The sequence below is a fragment of the Parasteatoda tepidariorum genome, chromosome 9, assembly GCF_982258835.1.
Source record: "Parasteatoda tepidariorum strain Cologne lab strain chromosome 9, Ptep-v5.0, whole genome shotgun sequence".
Lineage (NCBI taxonomy): Eukaryota > Metazoa > Arthropoda > Arachnida > Araneae > Theridiidae > Parasteatoda > Parasteatoda tepidariorum.
This window is the reverse complement of record NC_141763.1, coordinates 54,794,997-54,814,894: the sequence shown is the minus strand read 5'-3', so window position 1 is coordinate 54,814,894 and position 19,898 is coordinate 54,794,997. Positions and strand designations below refer to the sequence as shown.

The window sequence follows — 19,898 nt, the reverse complement described above, 5'->3', positions numbered from 1 at the left end:
TGTTCTAGGAAAACGGATGTAAGCTTTTAAGGGATCCAAGGGGATGACTCTTGTTAACATTTACTTAGGTCATTTTGTCAAGAGATTTTTTCTGAGACAAACGTAAAACGTTGCAGTTAAATTCCAGTTTTTAACTCATTTAATTGTGTCATTTAAATTAACCATTTTTAATTGAGATATAAATTTTCTGTTACCTTTTGTTTTGTTCAATTTTTGAAATTAAAATTTAACTTCAATTAAGAGTTTTTAAAATTATTTGCAACTTCATTTTTTCAAACATAAATCGTGATATCAATAATTCCCATTCTTAATAAAAATTTTCTTTGGAAAACAAGAAAACCAAATGTAAATTTATTTATAAGGAGGTAAGTAAATGTTTGCATTAACTCATTTAATAAATTTAAATTTTATATTTATATACTGTTAGAATTCTTTTATAAGAATGGTAACATAAAAATTGCTTTTTTTTATGTTCGTATATAAAATTTGATTTGTATAGTACTTTAATTGATAATTTTACTGTTTATTGTGTGCATGGATTTTGTTCTGATTTTATATTTCTTAAATTATTAAGACCTTTAAATTTTTTAAATTGGAACTTCGATTTTTTTTTGGTTTTTAACAACTTTGTTTTCATTAAAAAATGAAATGCAATCTTTACTTTATATAAAAAAAATCATATTTAATTTAATAAAAAAGCTATAAACATCAGCTTAGAAATCCGCAGCAATTAAAATTCATTGCCATGACAAACCATTAGAAAGAATTTTTTTTTTAATTAGCAAATATGCTTTGATTTTTTCTCATTTTTCTTTCATAAAAAAAAAAAAAAAAAAAAAAAAACTATTACTCTTTTTCATAATTTTACCACATATCGTTGGTTCAAAACTAAAACGACACTTCTGCACTCATGTTATTTGAATGAGAAGTGAGTGCAGAAGTGTCGTTTTAGTTTTGAACCAGAGATATGATTACATGGCGTCATGAATACATAGGCCAAATATTCAAGAACGAATTCTTTTCAAAATATAGCTATATTTTCTAGGGACCTGTTCATATTGGAGTAAAGCAACTTTGTTTTTTGTTAATCGATGTATATAGAGAAAAAATTTCTGTTTATTTTTTCAATAAGGACTTTTTAAAATGTGGATATATGTGCCGATAGAAAAAAAAGTCTATAATTTCCTTCAGTTTCCATAACGCGATCAAAAAATTTTAGATTTGAAATTAAAAAATAATCTTAATTATTATAATGATTTTGTCTTGAAAAGACCTTCCTAACGGTATAGTAACCGGATTCAACAGGTTTATAAAATTGGTATTTTATGATTAGCATTATATTTAGAGGAAAAGGAGGCTACTGTGGGCATGGGGGACAAGAGGAGACAACATGAATAGCCTTTTTTCCCTCTAGTCATATTTCCTCGGTGAGATGCCGTAAATTGGTAACATTTACGTGCAGTGAACCAAAAACGTACCATCCTGAATAACTTTTAATTTAATGATCGGATCATCACGTTCTAGGACTCCATCTGAATAATTCGAGGGTGTGACTTCAAATATGCAAATTAATTAGTGCACGATATTTTATTTTAAGTTACGCAATCAGACACAAAAACATACTTTCCCTGAATAAACACAACTTTTGTTCAACAGATTTGATTTTCTAACCCCCGTAATATAGGAGGAGGCTGTAATTTGGGGAATATGGTCCCAATAGTTGAGTCGGGTGAGCTATCCAAAGTTTGGACCCCCAAATGTTAAGGGAATTGAAAAATTTTTGCACACTATTATAAAATTCTTTTATCTAAAGATAATTCCATGCAAAAAATAACTTTTAGTAAATATTTAGTATTTTTTATTTAATAATAGTCTGATGTTGTTGATCATTTACGTTGCACTAGTGCTACACAATAGGCTATTGGCGACGGTCTGGGAAACATCCCTTGAGGTTTGATCCTCTGCAGAGGGGATGGCACCCCCGCTTCGGTAGCCTGGCGACCTGCACGTGAAGTAGAGCATTTTATGGTAGAACAGTTTAACGAGGACAAATACCGCACACCCTCGGTAACTACGCAGACTGATCCAAGTGGTCACACACCCGCACACTGACAGCAGCCAGTGAGGCTTGACTTCGGTGATCTGCCGGGAACCGTGTCTTAACGATCAGTCCACTGCGGGACAATAATAGTCTGAAAACTTTTGAATCGCAAGGCATATTTTTTTAAACATTTTTTTTTATCATTTTAAAGTATCTAATTCCACATGGAAAATACAAAATTTGAGCGAAATTGGTTGATTAGTTCTTGAGAAATTGAGTTTATAAGTACGACTTTTTTAAAATTTAATTTCTCAGGATTAATCGATTTCGCTGAAATTTTGTATTTTCGATTTTCTTCACGTCCGCAAAAGACTATCCTGCTAATGAATCGCCCTCAATCAAATGCTCTTCATTTTGTTTTGTTTTAACAAGGAAGAAAGATAAAATAACTCATAATTTATGTAAATATTTAAACATTGCTGCCTTCATGCACACTATGTTTGTTGCTACTATGCTAATGTTTTGTTATCCAATTTATATGCGAACAAATAACTTACTTGTTTCATAAACATATTCGCTAACATAATACATAAATAGCTAAAATGACGATTAGAGATGGAGTAGTGAAAGTTTTTGAAAGGGCCTCCGCCAAAAATTTTTGCCCCAGGGCCCCGAGGGGTGAAGTTACGGCACTGCAAAAAGTATAAAAGACAGTAAATGGATAATACAAAATATGTAGTATAAATGGTAAAAGGATAGTAAGCAGGTGATGTGATTTGAGAGGTGATATATACTTAAAATTAATAATCGAAAAAAAATCGTCAAGAAACACTCATACAAATGGAAATTACAAACTGTCAAATTTAATGATAAATCTAAATGATAATTTGCTGTTTAAACTTTATCTCGCAAAACTTCGAAAATATTCAATAACTCTAAATAATGATATTAGTACAGCGTCAAATTTCATTAACGTTTGAGAGTGCCCGGCAGGTGGATTGCAACTTATGAACTACCTGGCTACTTGGAAACATCTTACAATAATTGTTCAAATAACATAAAATTCATCTTATAAAATGGCTTAAGTTTCGTACTGTTTTGTCCTTTTTGCAACCTGTTCTGCCAAAGTAAGCAAGGCCAACCGCAGAACAATTTTCTTCCCATTTTGATGATGGTCTGACGTCACGATTTTCGCTCCTACCAAAATTTAATCATTGAAAATCACCATTAAAAAATAATAATAATAATTATAATAATATTTTGACCTTAAGAGCACATGCTTTGGGTTTTTACTATTATCTAATGATTATAGTTTATGTGAATAAGACGTAGTTCTCCTCTATTTTAAATTTAAAAAATAAAAATTGGTAGATTTTTCTAGATAAAGATTCAATAAATTTATTTTAAAGTTTGCATTAATATGAATTAAGTTAATATGAATATCTTTAATCTCTAACGGATATAACTTGGTACTTAAATGAATTAACATTCCCATTTGGGTGAAAAATAAATAACGTTATTGTGTAGAATCCTTCCTTCCTTCCTCAATGGCAAGACAGCCCCGGGTGGGCCCTGGCCTTCTCAATCAACTTCCTCCAGGCCTGCCTCTGCCTGGCAGTTGTCTTCCAGTTTGAGACTTTTAAGACTGAAAAGTCTCTTTCCACGCAGTCGGCCCATCTCAGCTTTGGTCGACCTCTGGGCCTTGATCCGATGGGCTGAGCCGAAAAGATTATGCTTGTCGGACGCTCTCTGTTCATTCGAATGATGTGACCAGCCCATTTAATTCTTTGAATTTTTACGTACTTGACAACTTCAGGCTCTCTAAGGGCCCGATAGAGTTCTGAGTTTGAACGTCTGTACCAAGTACCATCAACTTATTTGCCCCAAAAATGGATCTTAGGATCCGACGTTCGAAGATTCCCAAGGAATTCTCATCTTTCTGTGTTGTTGTCCAAGTTTCTGAGGCATATGTTAGGATAGGTCTGATTAAGCATTTATAAATTAACAGTTTAGTATCTCTTTTAGTAGGTTTGAGTTTAAATATTTTTTTATCCATAGAAACATTTACTTGCATTATTGATTCTTCTTTGTATTTCGGGTGCGATATTGCCATTAACGTTGACTTCAGAACTAAGATAAACAAAACTGTTTACTTTTTCAAACTTGTATTCACCAATTTGCAAATGAGTTGTGTGTAGAATACATTTTGTTATAAAATGACTATTTGGTGGGCAGTGAAGGAAAAAAAAACACCCGGAATAACTTTTGATCTAATGATCGAGAGCCCTAGAACTTAACTTTAATGATTCGAAGCCCAAACTTTAAGCATGATAATAAATTTTTGTTGACGAATTAAGTTACAAAATTCGCAGCAAAAACGTGCAATTAAGCATTTTTTCGAAGGATTTTTTCTTGAGAATCAATGTCCGGTAGTTGCAGCAACTGAAGTTGTCCGCATCTTTAGAACTTAAAAAACGTTAATGCAATTTTACTTTTGTATTTTTTACCATACATCCGGAACAATTGAAGCTAATAAAAAAAATTGTTTACAATTTTAAAACTTAATTATTCAAGGAAAATTTCAAGTAAAAACGATTTTTTATGATTATTTATTAGTTTTATTATTCAATTTACTAATGGTCGAAAAACCTCACCAAACGCTAAGATTGAGCCTAATACATGAAACGACGATTATTTGATCAAAAAATATTTGAGGTGTTCACCTTCTATTTTAGCTCTATACGTTTCTTATATCTTCTTTTCCACCATTCTTTGTTTGTACTTTGTTCCGACGAATTTTGCAATGAAATTTCGGCTTCGCATCCACTGGGCATAAAGATACCAAGACTAGGTAAAACTCAAAAAATTTCGAGGAAATTAAGAAAATAAATTTTAAAAAAGAAAGTTAGGATAAATAGGTAAGGTAAATAAATATAATACGACAATTTCTTCATAAAGCTACCAAACTTTGCATAGTTCAGGAAAAAAAGATGCATATTAGGAAACTTTGCAAACTCTGCATAGTTGGGAAAAAATCTCATCTTAAAATAAATGAACAAATAAGTAAATAAGTAAAGCATTCCTGCTACAACCCGTTGTGAACTAGGGGCGTCATAAGGCTCTACAATTTCGAGACCAACAGCATGATTGTAGCAATGTAGTCAGTACTGCGCAAAGGCCGCTTTTACGTTTCAGACAGGGTGGTACCTATTGATCTTATGCTGGGTGGGCTTCAAGCCACCACCGAGAATCTAACCCCAGTTCTTTGCAATGACAGTTAAGTGCCTTAAACACTGAGGCATCACGTCTCAAATCAATAAATACATAAATAAAATAAAATAATTTTAATAAAATAAAGCAAATTTTACTAATTTATTACCGGATTAAGTCATATTGTGGAAACTGCTAATCTATTGTAAAAGAAATCTATATTTTGCAGAAAATATTATAAAACCGAAGATAAAAAATAGCGGCTCTTCGGTATCAATTACTATTATGAAGTAAAATATAAAAATGTAGAAATAAACTTAAATGAGTTGTTACGTAGTCTTTGCTCGGATTTGGTCGGAAAAAAGGGAGGCATTTCAATAAGCATAACAAGATGGGCATTACGCATTCAGTAGTATTGCGAAAATTCAACATGAATGGTATCAATTTGCAATGTTCTTATTACAAGGAAAATGTTTAGCATTGATAACAACATTTAAATAGTATATTTCAACAATAATATAATCACTTACTTTTCCGTGATGCATAGCAGAATAGCACAGGGAGACTATAAAGTAAATAAATAATTTTTTTAATTGTTTGTTCAATTTAAAATCAAATTATTTTTAATCACACCAAACACAAAAACGTTCTTCTTTTTAATGAAAAAAAACGATGGATTTTTGCTATCAAAATATTGAATGGTAGACGTAATCTGGAAAATGTGGGTCCACCGAATAGTTTGATTAAGAGATCGGTCTAAAAGTTGTGACTCTTTAATGTTAATTTCATCTTTTTCGTTTTTCATATCTCGGAAATTATTTAAGAAAAATTTTTTTTTTTGCACAAAGTTATAAAGTTTGTTTATTGAAAGAGAATTTCTTGTAAAAATTAACTTTCTACAATTATATATTATTATTTTATTTAATGAAAGTGAAAAAATTCTTGAATTGTAAGGTATACACATTTTTACTTCATTTTTATAATTTTAAACAAAATTGATCGAATATCGATAAAAATTTTATAATACGGATTTTTTCATTTTATAATACAGAAACTAGTTCGAATATCGATAAAAAATTTCATAATACTGATTTTTTTTTCATTTTATAATTCATAAACTAATATTTTGCTTAAAATTTTAATAGTTTAAAATAGAGTGAAAATGTGTATACCTTACTATTCATATTTTTTTCAGGGATTATAAAATAGAAATAATTAAAAATAATCAATAATTACCACAATTCATTTATCACATTTAATTATATTTGGATAAATATATTTAATAACTCTGTCCAATTTTTCTTTTCATTTCACCTAAAAAGTTTCCGAGATATAGCAAAATACACAATAAGTGAAATTAACTTAAAGAAAACCTTTTCTAGACTGTGTCTAGCCATCTCCCCACATTTTTAAGGAAGAAAATCCAAATGCGTCATAATAGAAATTATATTTATTAAGGAAAAGTACGTTATTGTGTCTGATACCGTAACTAAATGAATAATTAACATAATTTAGATATCACTTTTGAATCTTTACGATTCGAATTTAGTTTGTATTATCGTGATAATATATATATATATATATATATTTCAGAACTTTTTTGTGTTATAAAAAAATTTAATAAAAGATTTTTGATTCTTGAATTCCCATTTGCAGTTAGAAAATGGCTACACATATTCTTTAACGAAACATAATTATCCTATTTATTAAACTAAGTGCAAAAATATTAAACTAACACACTGTAAAATATTCCGTATCAAATTACGGTAAAAAGAAGCCGTACTCAGGGTGCAAGTACTTTTTACCATAAAATTCATTTTTAAGGGAACATGTTATAAAACCTAAAATCTGATATATCGTAATTTATACAGTAATAATTACAGTAAAATAATTGAATCACTTGAACTAAATACATTATTTTAAAAAATACGGTATAATTTTTTAAGGTAAAAATGGATTCTAGGGTAAAGTGGGTTTTATGAACGATTAACCCACTGGAACTTTATACTGTAATTTAGTTTGGGAATTTTCACAGAGCATTCCTTTTAAAAAATATGAAGTAATCTAAAGTAATTTTATAAGTTTCTAAAATGATATATCTGGAAGGAAATGTAGTATTTTAAAAGATTGCTATTTTGATCTACGTTTGAAATCAGTGAAGATACAAAAATAAAAAAAAGTGTAAAAGTTATGAAATTTACAGTTTTTATGCTTTTTTTAACTTACCATAGGACAGCATTATGATCAGTAAATGCATAAAACTAGCCATTCACGAAAGAATTCTATGTTTTTTTTACTCTTGTTGAACTCAAACCTCATGCACAGTTTCTTATTTATGAAATGAGAACAGTGTATATTTTCCAGGTTTTTAAACGTTTTGTTATCTTTTTGACCGTTTGAAGGAAGCAAATAAACATTTGTATAGAAAAAATATGAGCTACTGATAAACTTAAGAATTCACATTTCAGACTTTTTTAGGCGTTATTTTTGTCGTACTAAACCGTTTTTTCTTCACCTTTCCACACCTTTGAGTCATAATGAAAGACTCATGTTCTTAAAATAGTTCATATCTGAAATAAGAAGGATATAAAAGGATTAAACGATTATGTGATTTATGTCAGTTATTATGCATAGAATTGAAATTCCTGAGAAAACTAAATGAAAGAGCCCGAGAAAAAAACTTAACAAAGCACTGTTTTTTCAGAATTGTATTGTTTTTTTTAAAAATAAGATGGGACCATTTATTTTTTAATCTATTTTTTAGAAATCAGCATATCAGCAGCGCAATTTTCGGACTTTAATCTATTTTCTTGAAACTTATGGAAACAAGATATAAAGTTTATCTTCAATCGAACGAAGAACGTTTGAATAATAATTTGTTTATTACTTAATAATTTTGTAGAATGAAATATTTAGAAGTTTTTTTTTTTGCAAAAAGAAAAAATGAATTAGTTAGCAAATAAATAAATGATGATTGAATTCGATGATGCTGAATATTATTTGTAACTGCTTCAGAGGAATTCTCCGATTTGCACTTAAACACGTATTTCACGGATCAAATTTAAGTTTTACTTCACAAAAAATTTTACTGGGAAAGAAAATACTTCTTGTAAAATATTTTATTTCAATGTTAGTTTCTTTTTCTGATGTTAAATGAAGTTATTCTCTTTGAAAATAAGTTCATAAATGTACAGAGGGTGAGAATGATATCTTTCATGTACGGTGGATTTAGAAAAAAAAAATGCTGTATAACACTGCCAAATAGTTGGAGTTGCTTCTGAAAAATACTTTGCTGTGCCAAATTCTATTCTAAAAAACCTCCATTAGAGCGGTTTTAGTTGTCTTTTAGGACATTTTTTCATGACACCAATTAAGATGTCAATTGTGATATGAATTTCGAACAGGCAGACAGAAACAAAAAAGGAAAAATTTAATCCTATACATTTTATGAAATACTTTTAGAAGTCTAAGTCTAATTGATCCCAGTGAAAAAAGTTGAATTAATGTAGAATGTTTTTGATTAAGTATTCAAGTGATAATTCTGAGTTTACTTTCATTATTTATATGTTGGTCAGAATAAAATCTGTAATTTATTCCTTTGACGTCGAGATTTTTTAAAATTTTTTAATACTTCTTTATAATTTAGTATTAATTTTGGTCATCAGAGAAAAAATATTATATTTAGCATTTTATTAAGACATGTTTAGGAAATACAGCATGAAACACCAGTGTCTTTTAGTGTGTTAAAAATAAAATCTTCCAAACACAGCTCACTTCCAAATTTGCACTTAATTTGCTTTTATTTTCAGTTATTTAAATATAAGAAACAGACATTCTTCATGAAAATTTCTTTAATTTACAAAATCTATTATTGAATTATTGATAAATTTCAAAATATGAATGAAAAAACTATAACTACATTTTTTGTTTTTTATATTTTATTACAAATATAATTCCGATGCTCTAACAGTTTTATTTCTCTAACTATTAGACTGTTTTTTATAATTAAAAAAAAAAAACAAAAAATATTTTTACTTCTAATTAGAGCATCAGAAATCAATATATGAAAGGGACACCGTTGTCTCATATCAAAGGGTTTAAATCATTTAAATTTAGAAATATAATCCTTATTTTGAAATTTTTACTCCATTTCGAAATTCACCCCAAAAATGAATAGGGGTGTAAAGCTACTCTCTGAAGATTTTTCTTCGAAAAGAACAGCATTTAGGCAAAAAAGAGTGGCAAAGAGCGAGTGTCTTGTATGTTTATAGTTAGAAATAATTCTATTACATTAAATTTAGAAGTTTTGAGAAAATTGTTTCGAAAAAGCGTTGGAATAAATTTTTCTTGAAAAAATTTTTAAGAAATTGTTTTAGAAAAAAATTGAAATTGACGCTTTATTTCGCTACAATATTTGATTTTCCCCTTAAAATAACGAAAATAGAAGCAAAGGTGCTAAATTTCGAAAAAGCTACTGAAAATATTACCATATATGATTACAAGTTTTTTCTTTTTATTAAAGGATTTAATATATCCATTTATTAAAAAAAAATTAGGAAATTAAAGAAATTAACAGTTAAAGGATAGTAAAAAGTCAATAAATAGATATCGTATATTGATTATGTATTGTGTATTGATTGTATATTGATTATTGTATATTGATTTTTACAATGGCATGATTATAAAACATAGAGTTACAGCTGTAAAACCAAGAAACAAGATTAAATGAATATTTTATTCCTTTATCTTTAGACCGTTCTTTTAAATTTTACTTAAATCGACATTTTCATTCAAAATAATTGTATTTTTCCCCAGAATTAAAAATGAAAATAAAAGTAAAATACAGAATTTCAAAAGTAATGACGAACAAAATATGTAATTTTTAGTTTCATTTTCGTTAAACGCAGCGAAAGTTGCTCTATTGACTTGCATTTATAAGTATTTTTTTTCTGAGAAATAAATTTAATATGTATACATATTTATTGGCAAAATTGGACAATAAAAAATGCAAGAGATACTAGAAAGCTAAGAAATTATGCTAGATTAAAAGCATAATATAGAAATATATCTAGAAAACGAAATAAGTTCGAAGGAAACAGTAAGTCGTTATTGTTTCTGTCACGATCATGAAACAAAGCAAAAAGATGAAAAAGTTCTTAGATTTCTTCATTATTGTAACATTATTTTAAACGTACTTTGAATCGATATTTCCGTAACCAATAATTGTACTTTTCTCCTGAACAAACTACGAAAATTCGAGTAAAAGTACTGTAATTTAAAAGTAAAGTAGAACAAAATAGCGAAATTTTATTTTTACTTTCCATTTTATAATGAAAGTTACAGTAAAACCATGCGCAATTATAAGTTTTATAAGCTAAAAATAGATTAAAAATACACTTATATTTATAAAGAAAATAAGAGAATTAAAAAAATGAAAGATTTAATGGCTATCATAAAGCGAGGAAATACGTAATGTCTATTCATAAAAATACATTGTAAATTAGACTACAAGAAGTTTTCGTTATGGTTACGTTTATCAATTACTTTTATTTTATTTTTATTTTAAGTTTTATTTTAAACATACTTGGAATCTTCATTTTCGTTACAAATATATGTACTGTGTTCGTTACAAAAGTAACTAAAATGTAAGTTAACGTACAGCATTTCATAAGTTACGAATTACAATATAAGAGTACATAATTATCACTTTTATTTTCGTAACTTGTAACGAAAGTTATATCACGTATTATTGTAAGCAATTGATTTTTAATTTATTTTTCTTAAGAATATTATTTTAAACATGCATTGAATCTACATTGTCATTACATTATTTGTATAGTGTCCCTTGAGAAAAAAAATGTAAGTTAAAGTACTGCATTTCATAAGTGAAATGCAGTACTGTGAGTGTGTGAAATAGGACTACATAATTTTTGGTTTTATTTTCGTTACTTGTAATGAAAATTGAGAATGATTATAAGCTAAAAATAAATTTAACACGTTCTTATATTTATAAACAAAACTAGAGCATTAAAACATGAAAGACTTGAAGGATATTATAAAGCAAGGAAATACGTAATGTCTATTCATAAAAATACTTTCACGAAGCGAAGTAAATTAGACTAAGTTGTTTTCGCTATGGTTACGTATATCAAACTAAAAAACAAGGGGAAATTAATCTTTCATTTCCTTATTTTAAGGATGTTGTTTTAAACGTCTTTTAATCACCATTTTCGTTACAAATATTTGTAATTTCTCCTTTACTTATATAACTAAAATGTGTAGAAGTACTGCATTTTATTAGTTACGAATTACAAAATAGGAGTACGTGAGTTTTGCTTTTATTTTCGCTATTTTATCACGTAAGATTATAAGCTAGTTTTTCAAAACGCAGATTAAAAATGTGTGTATAATTTATTGAGAAAATTAGAAGATAAAAAAAGTAAGATATGTAGAATAGTAAAAAATTAAGAAATACTTAATGTCCATTAGTGGAACAAAATGGTTATATATTTTGAAAATGAAAAAAAAAATTAGAAGACAACAACAAGTCATTATCATTCGTCTCACGATTATAAAACTAAGAAATAAGACGAAATTATTATTACATTTTCTTTCTCTGTCTTTAGAAAATTATTTTAAAACGTGCCCGGATTCGATATTTTCTTCACAAATATTTCAACCCTTTTTATGAAGAAATGAAAATGCAAGTTAAATCATACAATTTCAAATGTAGCGAGGAAAAAAAAAAATAAAAGTACGTACTTTTTACTTTTATTTTCGTTCTATAAAGTATTGGCGTGTTTGCTTGTTTTTTTCTTTTGAGAAATTGACTAAACACTTCCTTGCTCGGAAAAAAAATTAAATTTAGATAATTAAACTAATTGTAAATGTTAAAGAAAATTTAAAAGCTAGATATTATGTTAAGTCTATTAATGTTAAAACACGAAATTACGTTTCGAAAACGATTTAAACTAGAATGCTGTAATAATTCGTTATCTAAAAGGATACACGATTTTAAAACTAAGAAACAAGATGAAAAGGATCTTACATTTTGTTTGTTTATGTTTTTAATATCAAGTAAGCATGATATTAAATACAACATGATAGAAAAAAAATTAAGAATATGAGAAAGAAGTTCGTATGCTTTTAGTATCTTTAGAGACGTACTAAGCACAAAAGAAAAAAAAATTAACATTTGATCGAATGATTGGATTTTCACGCTCTGGAACTCAATCTTAATGTTTCGGAGGGGGGACCTCAGATATGATAATTAATAAGTGCAGGCGATATTTTAATTTACGAAATCAGACATAAAAACGTACTTTCTCTGAATAAACATACCATTTTTCTAACTGATTCGGATTTCTGACCTCCAAAATATATGGGGTAGCAGCAATCTGGGAAAATGTGGTCCACATAGTTCTGTGAGGAAAGCAATCCAAAATCTACACCCCTTAATGTTAATTCAAATTTTTGCGCTTTATATCATATCTAGAGAACTTTTTAATCGAATTGAAACATTTTTTTAAGATTCATAAAATTTGTTTAAGATAATTCCATGAAAAAAAATTAATTTAATTAAATTTTTTTTTTTAATATTTTATCTATTAATAAACGAAAAAAAAAATTGAATACGACTATTAACGTATTTTAAAGAATATAATTTTAACAATACTGCAATAGATTTGTAACTTGTTAAATATAGTAATAAATTTGTAACTTGTAACACTTATTTTGGTTATTATATCTAACATTTGCACAAAATTTCGTAAACCTAGCTTAAATATTTATGGAGAAACAGAAATTTTTTTTAATAAAAACTTATTTTTTTGTCTTACGTCTCTTTGCCATAAATTTAAAAATATTCAATAAAATTGAACAAAATCTTTAGAGAAATTTAAAATAAATTGCAAAATTTTTTCTTTAAAATTTGAAAAACATTCATTGAAAATTATGCAGTATATAAGTAATTAAAGTAGTTCTTTTACACAGCGCATGCGTGAAAAAAAATTAATCTTTTTTTCCATAATATTTCAGTGAATCATATTTGGTAACTAATGAAAGAAAATGCGATTTGAACATCTTGAAAAATTAGAAAGTTTCAAGCAATTTTCTAAGATATTTTTGTACTAACCTAAAAGCCTAAAATTATAAGATTTTCTACAAACATTATTTTGTATCATAAAATAAAATTAAATAACTATTAATACCTCTTACAATAAATGTTCATACACAGAAGTATGAATATATGAGGAAAAAGATATGAAAAAAAAAAAGCACAGTTTATGGGGAAATAATCCCCAATAATGCCGATGTCATTCTTATTAAAACTTGTTTATAGTAAAAAACAATATTTGTGAAAAACACCTTATCATTGTATAGCTTTTTAAAAAAAAAAGTACGAAAACTGCTTAGAAAAGTTTTTGAAACTTTTTAAATTTTTGAGAAATTCAAATAGGATTTTTTTTCATTAGTTGCCGAATACGATTCACTACAAAATTAAGAAAAAACATACGTAATTTGTTTCCTCGCATGCGCGTTACAAAAGAATAACCTTAATTGCTCATATCTTGCTCAGTTTTAAAAACAAATTCCCAAGTTTTAAAGCAACAATTTTGTGTTTAATTTTAAATTGATCCAAAAATTTTGCTTATATATATATATATATATATTATATAAATAAAACTTAATAAATAAAACTTCCTCCTAAAAGAAATATATAAAACTTCATCTTAAAAGAAATATATTAGAATAGTTAATAAATGAAACTTTTATTAAAACATAAAGCTTATTGAAATTACTTGAAAAACTAACTAGCCTTAAATAATGACAATCTTACGCGTTAAATTCTTTCAATTTTTGACGAACGTTTAAATTTATTTTTAACATCCATTCATTTTACCCTGATAAGAGCGCTTAAAAAAAACGACAAACGCTAATTGCCAGCTCATAGAATGCCAAAATTAAATTTACTTTAGTCAGAGGACTTGAAATAATGTGATTTTTCATTTCACGCTTCCTTAGTTTATGAATAGTTTGTTTCAATGAAACCCATTTACACTAGTCATTTTATTACAAAGTAATTTACCTCAAATGTTTAAAATAAAGCAGGTAATTATGTGGTCATATTGCTTCTCAAGCCATCTAATGTTAGTTAATTTAACCATTTATTTAAGTATGTATCACACATTAAGTCTCAGTCACTGTGGGTAAGGAATCTATTTAGCATACAGCTACCGTTATAGAGCGAAGAATATTGATTTTCGCTTAAGGAACCCCTTTTTTTTCATTTATAAAATGTTCTAAGTACATTTTAGCGTGACCTGTACTCATTTGACACAAGTTGGATCTTTCAACAAAGGGATGGAGTTTTAAACGGGCGCTCTCTCTTTATTGTCAAGAGCAGGGATAATACATTTTGATTATGTCACGGTTGAGCAAGAAATACGGACTCGCATTCTAAATATAGTTCTTCTGAGTTAAGAAGATTTTGATTATTATTTATGCTAATTTTTGAAACTAAGTTCCACGCAGAACAATGTTAAATGGTTGGTTACTTATTTCTTGTTTTCTTGTGCAATGCACGACCGTATCTTTTCCAATTGAGGGGAGAAAAAAAACAATGATCAGAAGAAAAATACGATCATGAAAAGAATTTATTTTGAATGTAAATTATATTGATTAAATAATAGAATACTGACAGTGGTGCAAGCGTTTGAGTCATGTTTACATTTTATTGCGCCTTGTCATAACTTTATTACATAATTATTTTACAAAATTAACGACCTAGAAATGTTTAAAATAGTTAACATGAAAAAAATAATTAATTGCGCTTTATTAACATGCCTTATTGTTGACCATGAAAATATTTTTGCCTGCATGATACCCAGTGTTCTGCAGTTTCCATTCATAATCCTTTGACGTAGAATTTTTGTTACACATATTTTTCACGCTTTTTTCATTATTTTGTATTGATTTAGGTCAAGATGTGTGAAAAATATTGTATTGAGCAGTTTAATAATTTGTGGTTATGAAATAGAGTATTAAACGTCGGTATCTTCCTCTGTTTAAAAGAAAAATCTTCCGAACTCACTTCTAAAGAAAAATTTCTTCAAATTTGCACTTATTTAGATCTGAGAGAAACATTTATACATCATTGAAATTTATTTAATTTACCAAATCAGTTATTGATAAATTTTTAAATATGAGTGAAAAGCATTTCATTCAAACTTTTTTTTTTTCGATTTTATATTTTAGCACAAATATAATTCCAATAATCTGACAAATGTTTTTTAGTAGTTATTACATTACTAAAATTACCGAAATATATTTCTGCTGGAAATTAGATTCCCAGAAAAGAATCTGCAGAAAAAACACCGGTATACAATCTGCGTTAACGGGTTAGTATATACAGTAAAAGCTCGCTATAACGACGATTGACAACGATTAACGATCATTCGGAATGGGCTTGATAATGAACTTATCGTTATGAAACAAATATACATATTTATTGGTTTTCCCCTTTTCTTTCAATTTTTAACCGCTATCTTGAACTAGAATTCAAATCTAGAAAAGACTGCTTTTGCGTTTAGATTATAGACTGGAGTGAATCTTTTTTCTAGGTACAAGAAAAATATAATGAAATGAAGTGAAATAGGGTTTGACGTCATCGATAATATTGAAGATTGATTTTAATAGTAAGCTGTCAAGGAATAGGGGAATAAAGAGACATTGTAGAAATTTGGTAAACAAAAAGCTCATTCTTTTGATGTATGTGGCTTGATATTTAAACATAACGGTTTTCTTCTGTGAGGAGGAAGGTAACTTAGACAGAGGTCGCCCACACATAAACCAAATAAATATAAAGTTTTAAACATACAAGTGGAAAGATGTTCGTTTTTCTATTTCCTGTAGTGTTTACAGAAATGAAAATATCTTCCATTTTTGCCTTTTCTTCGCATAATGTTGCGAGCATAAGCAGTTGGAAATATATTTCCCGAGGATATTACTACGGGAAGCTAGTAATTTTCAGTTTGTTATAAACTTACAATTTTAGCTTCTTTTAATGAAGCATTTTGACGCTGACTTGGAAGCTAGTCGTTATAATGATTTTAGTAAAATTACCAATAAAATTTCGTAAATATGGTAAAGTTTGGTAATTTTATCATGATACCTTAAGACATAGTAAAAAAAAACATTTATTCGGTTAAATTATTTTTCAGTTTTATGTCTTTTACTAAATGTGTAATAAGAACTATTATTTTGATAATAAGGTAATACGAACTAATTTGGTAATATGATTTTTAAAAACTGGAATTTTCGGCATACCGTAACTATATGAATGGAAAAATTACTACATCAATGTTTTAAATACCATATATTTTGGTTATACTACTAACCAGAATTACGTTTTTTTTTTCCTTTTTTTTTACCAGAAATGTCATTAATATAGAATTTGGTAATATTACCAAAATTGTTTCTTCCACGTAAAAAAAAAAGTAGAAAATTTTTAAAAAAAATTAAAGCAAAAAAAAAAAAAAAAAAAAAAAAACAAGCAATTAAAAATAAAAACATGTGACATGTTACATTTCATGTTTTAAGTTTTACGCAAAAATAAAATTATAACTTCCTGCCTCTTAAAAAAAAAAAAGGAAAGATGACGCGTCACATTCGATGCTTCAAGTTTTACGCAATTTTTTTCCTCATAAAGGAATATCTTTATCGTAAGATTGCACGAAAAAACCTTGATTTATGACGCTTTGATAAGGACAAAGATAAATGTCAAAAGAATATATTATGTTGCTAGATGATTACAACTTTGTTAACCTTCTTATTAGATGCATAAATAAAAACTGTTATTAAGAAATATAATAAAGATAGTCACTAAATAGTAAAAGATAGGAAGAGGATAGATGATAAAAAGTTCCTGAGATCATTATTTAATTTAATGGGATAATCATAGATTTTAATCTCCCTCACCACGATAATAGTTGTTTTTAGTACTATAAAAGTTTCGCAAATATTACTCTCTAGTACTATAAAAGTTTAATATGTTTTATCATTCTTATATATAAAGCTTACACTATCTTTAATTCAAAGACTCAACCGAGAATAAAATAAAATTGAGAAGATTTTTCTATGTGAATCTATTGTTCAATTTTATTTGTCAGAGACTTGAGCAAATATTTGATTTTGGTCTATCATAAAAAAATAAAAATAAATACATTTAGAGTAAAAAATAGAAATTTTTTTTGTCGAAATATGAATGAGAAGTTTTTATTGAGATAAATATTGTTCAATGATGAATTTCAAATAACACAAAGAACGCTTAAAAATAATAAAATAAGACAAATAATTCAATAAAACAAATAATTCAATAAAATAAATAATTCAATAAAACTAATTTTTACAAGTAATTCTGATTTAAAATAGAATAATTTACAAGTTATAGAACTTCCCTGGTTTCATAGCGTACATATTATTAAATAATTTCTGTTAAAAATAATAATAATAAATAAATAAATAGAAAAACCTGAATTTTGTAGTGAAATTATTTCTATCCTAATTGTTCTTAATTTTTCATGCTCAAATATTTTATATAATTTAATATAAAATTCACATGATCTATAACATAAACTTAAAATATCGTTATTATTTATCGCAGTTTTCGTTCAATTTTCTGGCCAAATATAATTCTTTTTCCAACTTTGAAGCAAAAAAGTAAAGATTTTAATTTTTTGAGTTTTAACATCGCTAAAACATTGAATAAATAAAAGCAAACTATGAATTTTTTTGCTAATTCACGTTAAAAAGTCTAGTTTTTTTTTTAGATTTTTACTAAATTATTAAGCAAATTGATAGTTTTATACATATAGATAATACATAATAATGTGGAAACTTTGTCAGAAATAATAATATTTTTTGTGCAAAGTAAATACTTACTTAAATTTGATTAAATTTAAAAAGAAAACAAACAATGATGTCATAAACTTTATAAGTAACTTGCAAAATTTTCTAATATTTATAAAACACGCGAGGCCATCTTCACATGCGATTGAAAAAAAATTTCAATTTTAATGTTTTAAGACTTTTTTAAGTTTATTTTAATTTTTCACTGTTTTCTAAATATGTGATTTTTTAGATTCATGTTAGGTGTTGATGAGAAAAAACTGATATTTTAACTTAATTACGACAACGAGTTTAAAAATTTGAAATTTGAAAATTTGTGTTTTTAAATTTGAAATTAAACGTAACTCATTTTTACCTAATATTATACCTCTAATTATATTTAACGAATCTGAAATAATAATAATAAAAATAAATAGAACTTTTAACAATTCATGACACGATTTTTTCGACTCAAATACGTTATAGTTTTTGTCATTGTTTCGTTCGAATAAAAAGTTTTAGTTTTATTTCATAAACAAATATTATTCGTCCAAATTGATTATCTTTTTCATTTACAATTGCTATTAATATCGATAATTTTGAGGTAACTTCAAAATTTTAATGAAAGTTTTAGCTACTAAGATTTTGCTGATAGAAAATTAGTTCGTAATCATATCCCTAGATGGTAGCACATGAATATCTTTATACTTTCTGGAACTTATGCATTTTGATGCTAAAAATAGCATTATTTATGAGTCATGATTTAAAATTAGAAATCTGGGGCAAGCCGATAATGGAGAACAGAATATTTTTACAGATTTGTTTGTTTTCTTAATTAGGAAAATGCATTTGGTTTTCGATGCGTTATTTAATTTTATTAAAACGAAATGTTTTTTTTTTCATTACAAAATGATTGCTTGAATTGCATTTGTTTGATATAAGATGAATTACAATTTCAATTTTAAATCTTAAAAATTATGTTGTAAAATTATCTTTTGATCGATCTAAATTTTTTTGTTCCTTTCAAATAGTTAAAGACAGTTGATTTATTAAAGTGCAAAAATTAATGGGAAACTTTTTGTTTGAGTTTTAGTTTTGATCGTAATGCAAATTATGAAAAACACAAAATTTTTATTTTTTGATGCTAAACATTTTAAATTAATGTAGCCAAACTAAAGTTTGTACTGCAGTCTAGTCATATTAAAGTCAGAGAGTTTTCCTAGTCGCCAGGTCGTTTATTATGATATTTTAAAAGTACTTTATATCTTTTTTTATTTATCTTAAAATTAAACAAAATAAATTATAAAAGTTTTACAGGTAACTATATAAGGAGCAAGGGCATAATACTTATCCAATATTATTTATTGTAACGCGTATGATCACGTGACAAATACACATGATATCTCAATTCATAAAAGCAGGATCCTTTTTTTTTCTAAGTTTCATAGTGCAGTTTTGCTTAATAGGATAAATTAAACTAGAAAATGAGAAAACGATGCTGTACAATTTCATGTTTGTTGCAAATTGTACTAAGAGGGATTTTTTTTTAAAAAAAAGTTGCGTGTGTGGATTTTTTTTAACTATTAAAGTGACACTGCTTGTTATGAAATCACTAGGTTATAAAATCAGCCGTTTTTTAAAACCAAGTCTGCATAATTGGAATCATTACAGCATTAAAACATGCTAGAAACATCCATTCATAAAATCATTATCATCGCTTTATGATATCAAGTTTTTTAATGGCAGGCATATGCGTAAA

The 19,898-nt window shown here is 26.9% G+C and overlaps 1 protein-coding gene across 6 annotated transcripts in view; it reads right to left on the bottom strand.

Moving 5' to 3' along the window:
- The window catches only part of Nurf-38 (Inorganic pyrophosphatase Nurf-38), a 54,010-nt gene that overhangs the window by 17,881 nt on the left and 16,231 nt on the right, over window positions 1-19,898 (bottom strand). The window contains exons 1-3 of one of the 6 annotated variants that reach the window (XM_087151849.1): window positions 7,478-7,594; window positions 5,782-5,816; window positions 2,599-2,733 (exon numbers count right to left, since the gene is read on the bottom strand). In XM_087151849.1, the coding sequence (XP_087007975.1) occupies window positions 2,599-2,733; window positions 5,782-5,816; window positions 7,478-7,520 (213 nt within the window). In that variant the 5' untranslated portion in view covers window positions 7,521-7,594. Of the gene's footprint in view, window positions 1-2,598; window positions 2,734-5,781; window positions 5,817-6,487; window positions 6,668-7,477; window positions 7,597-19,898 lie in introns of those variants that run through there. The other 5 variants (XM_087151850.1, XM_071186722.2, XM_043040432.3 and 2 more) reach the window with 5 other exon arrangements.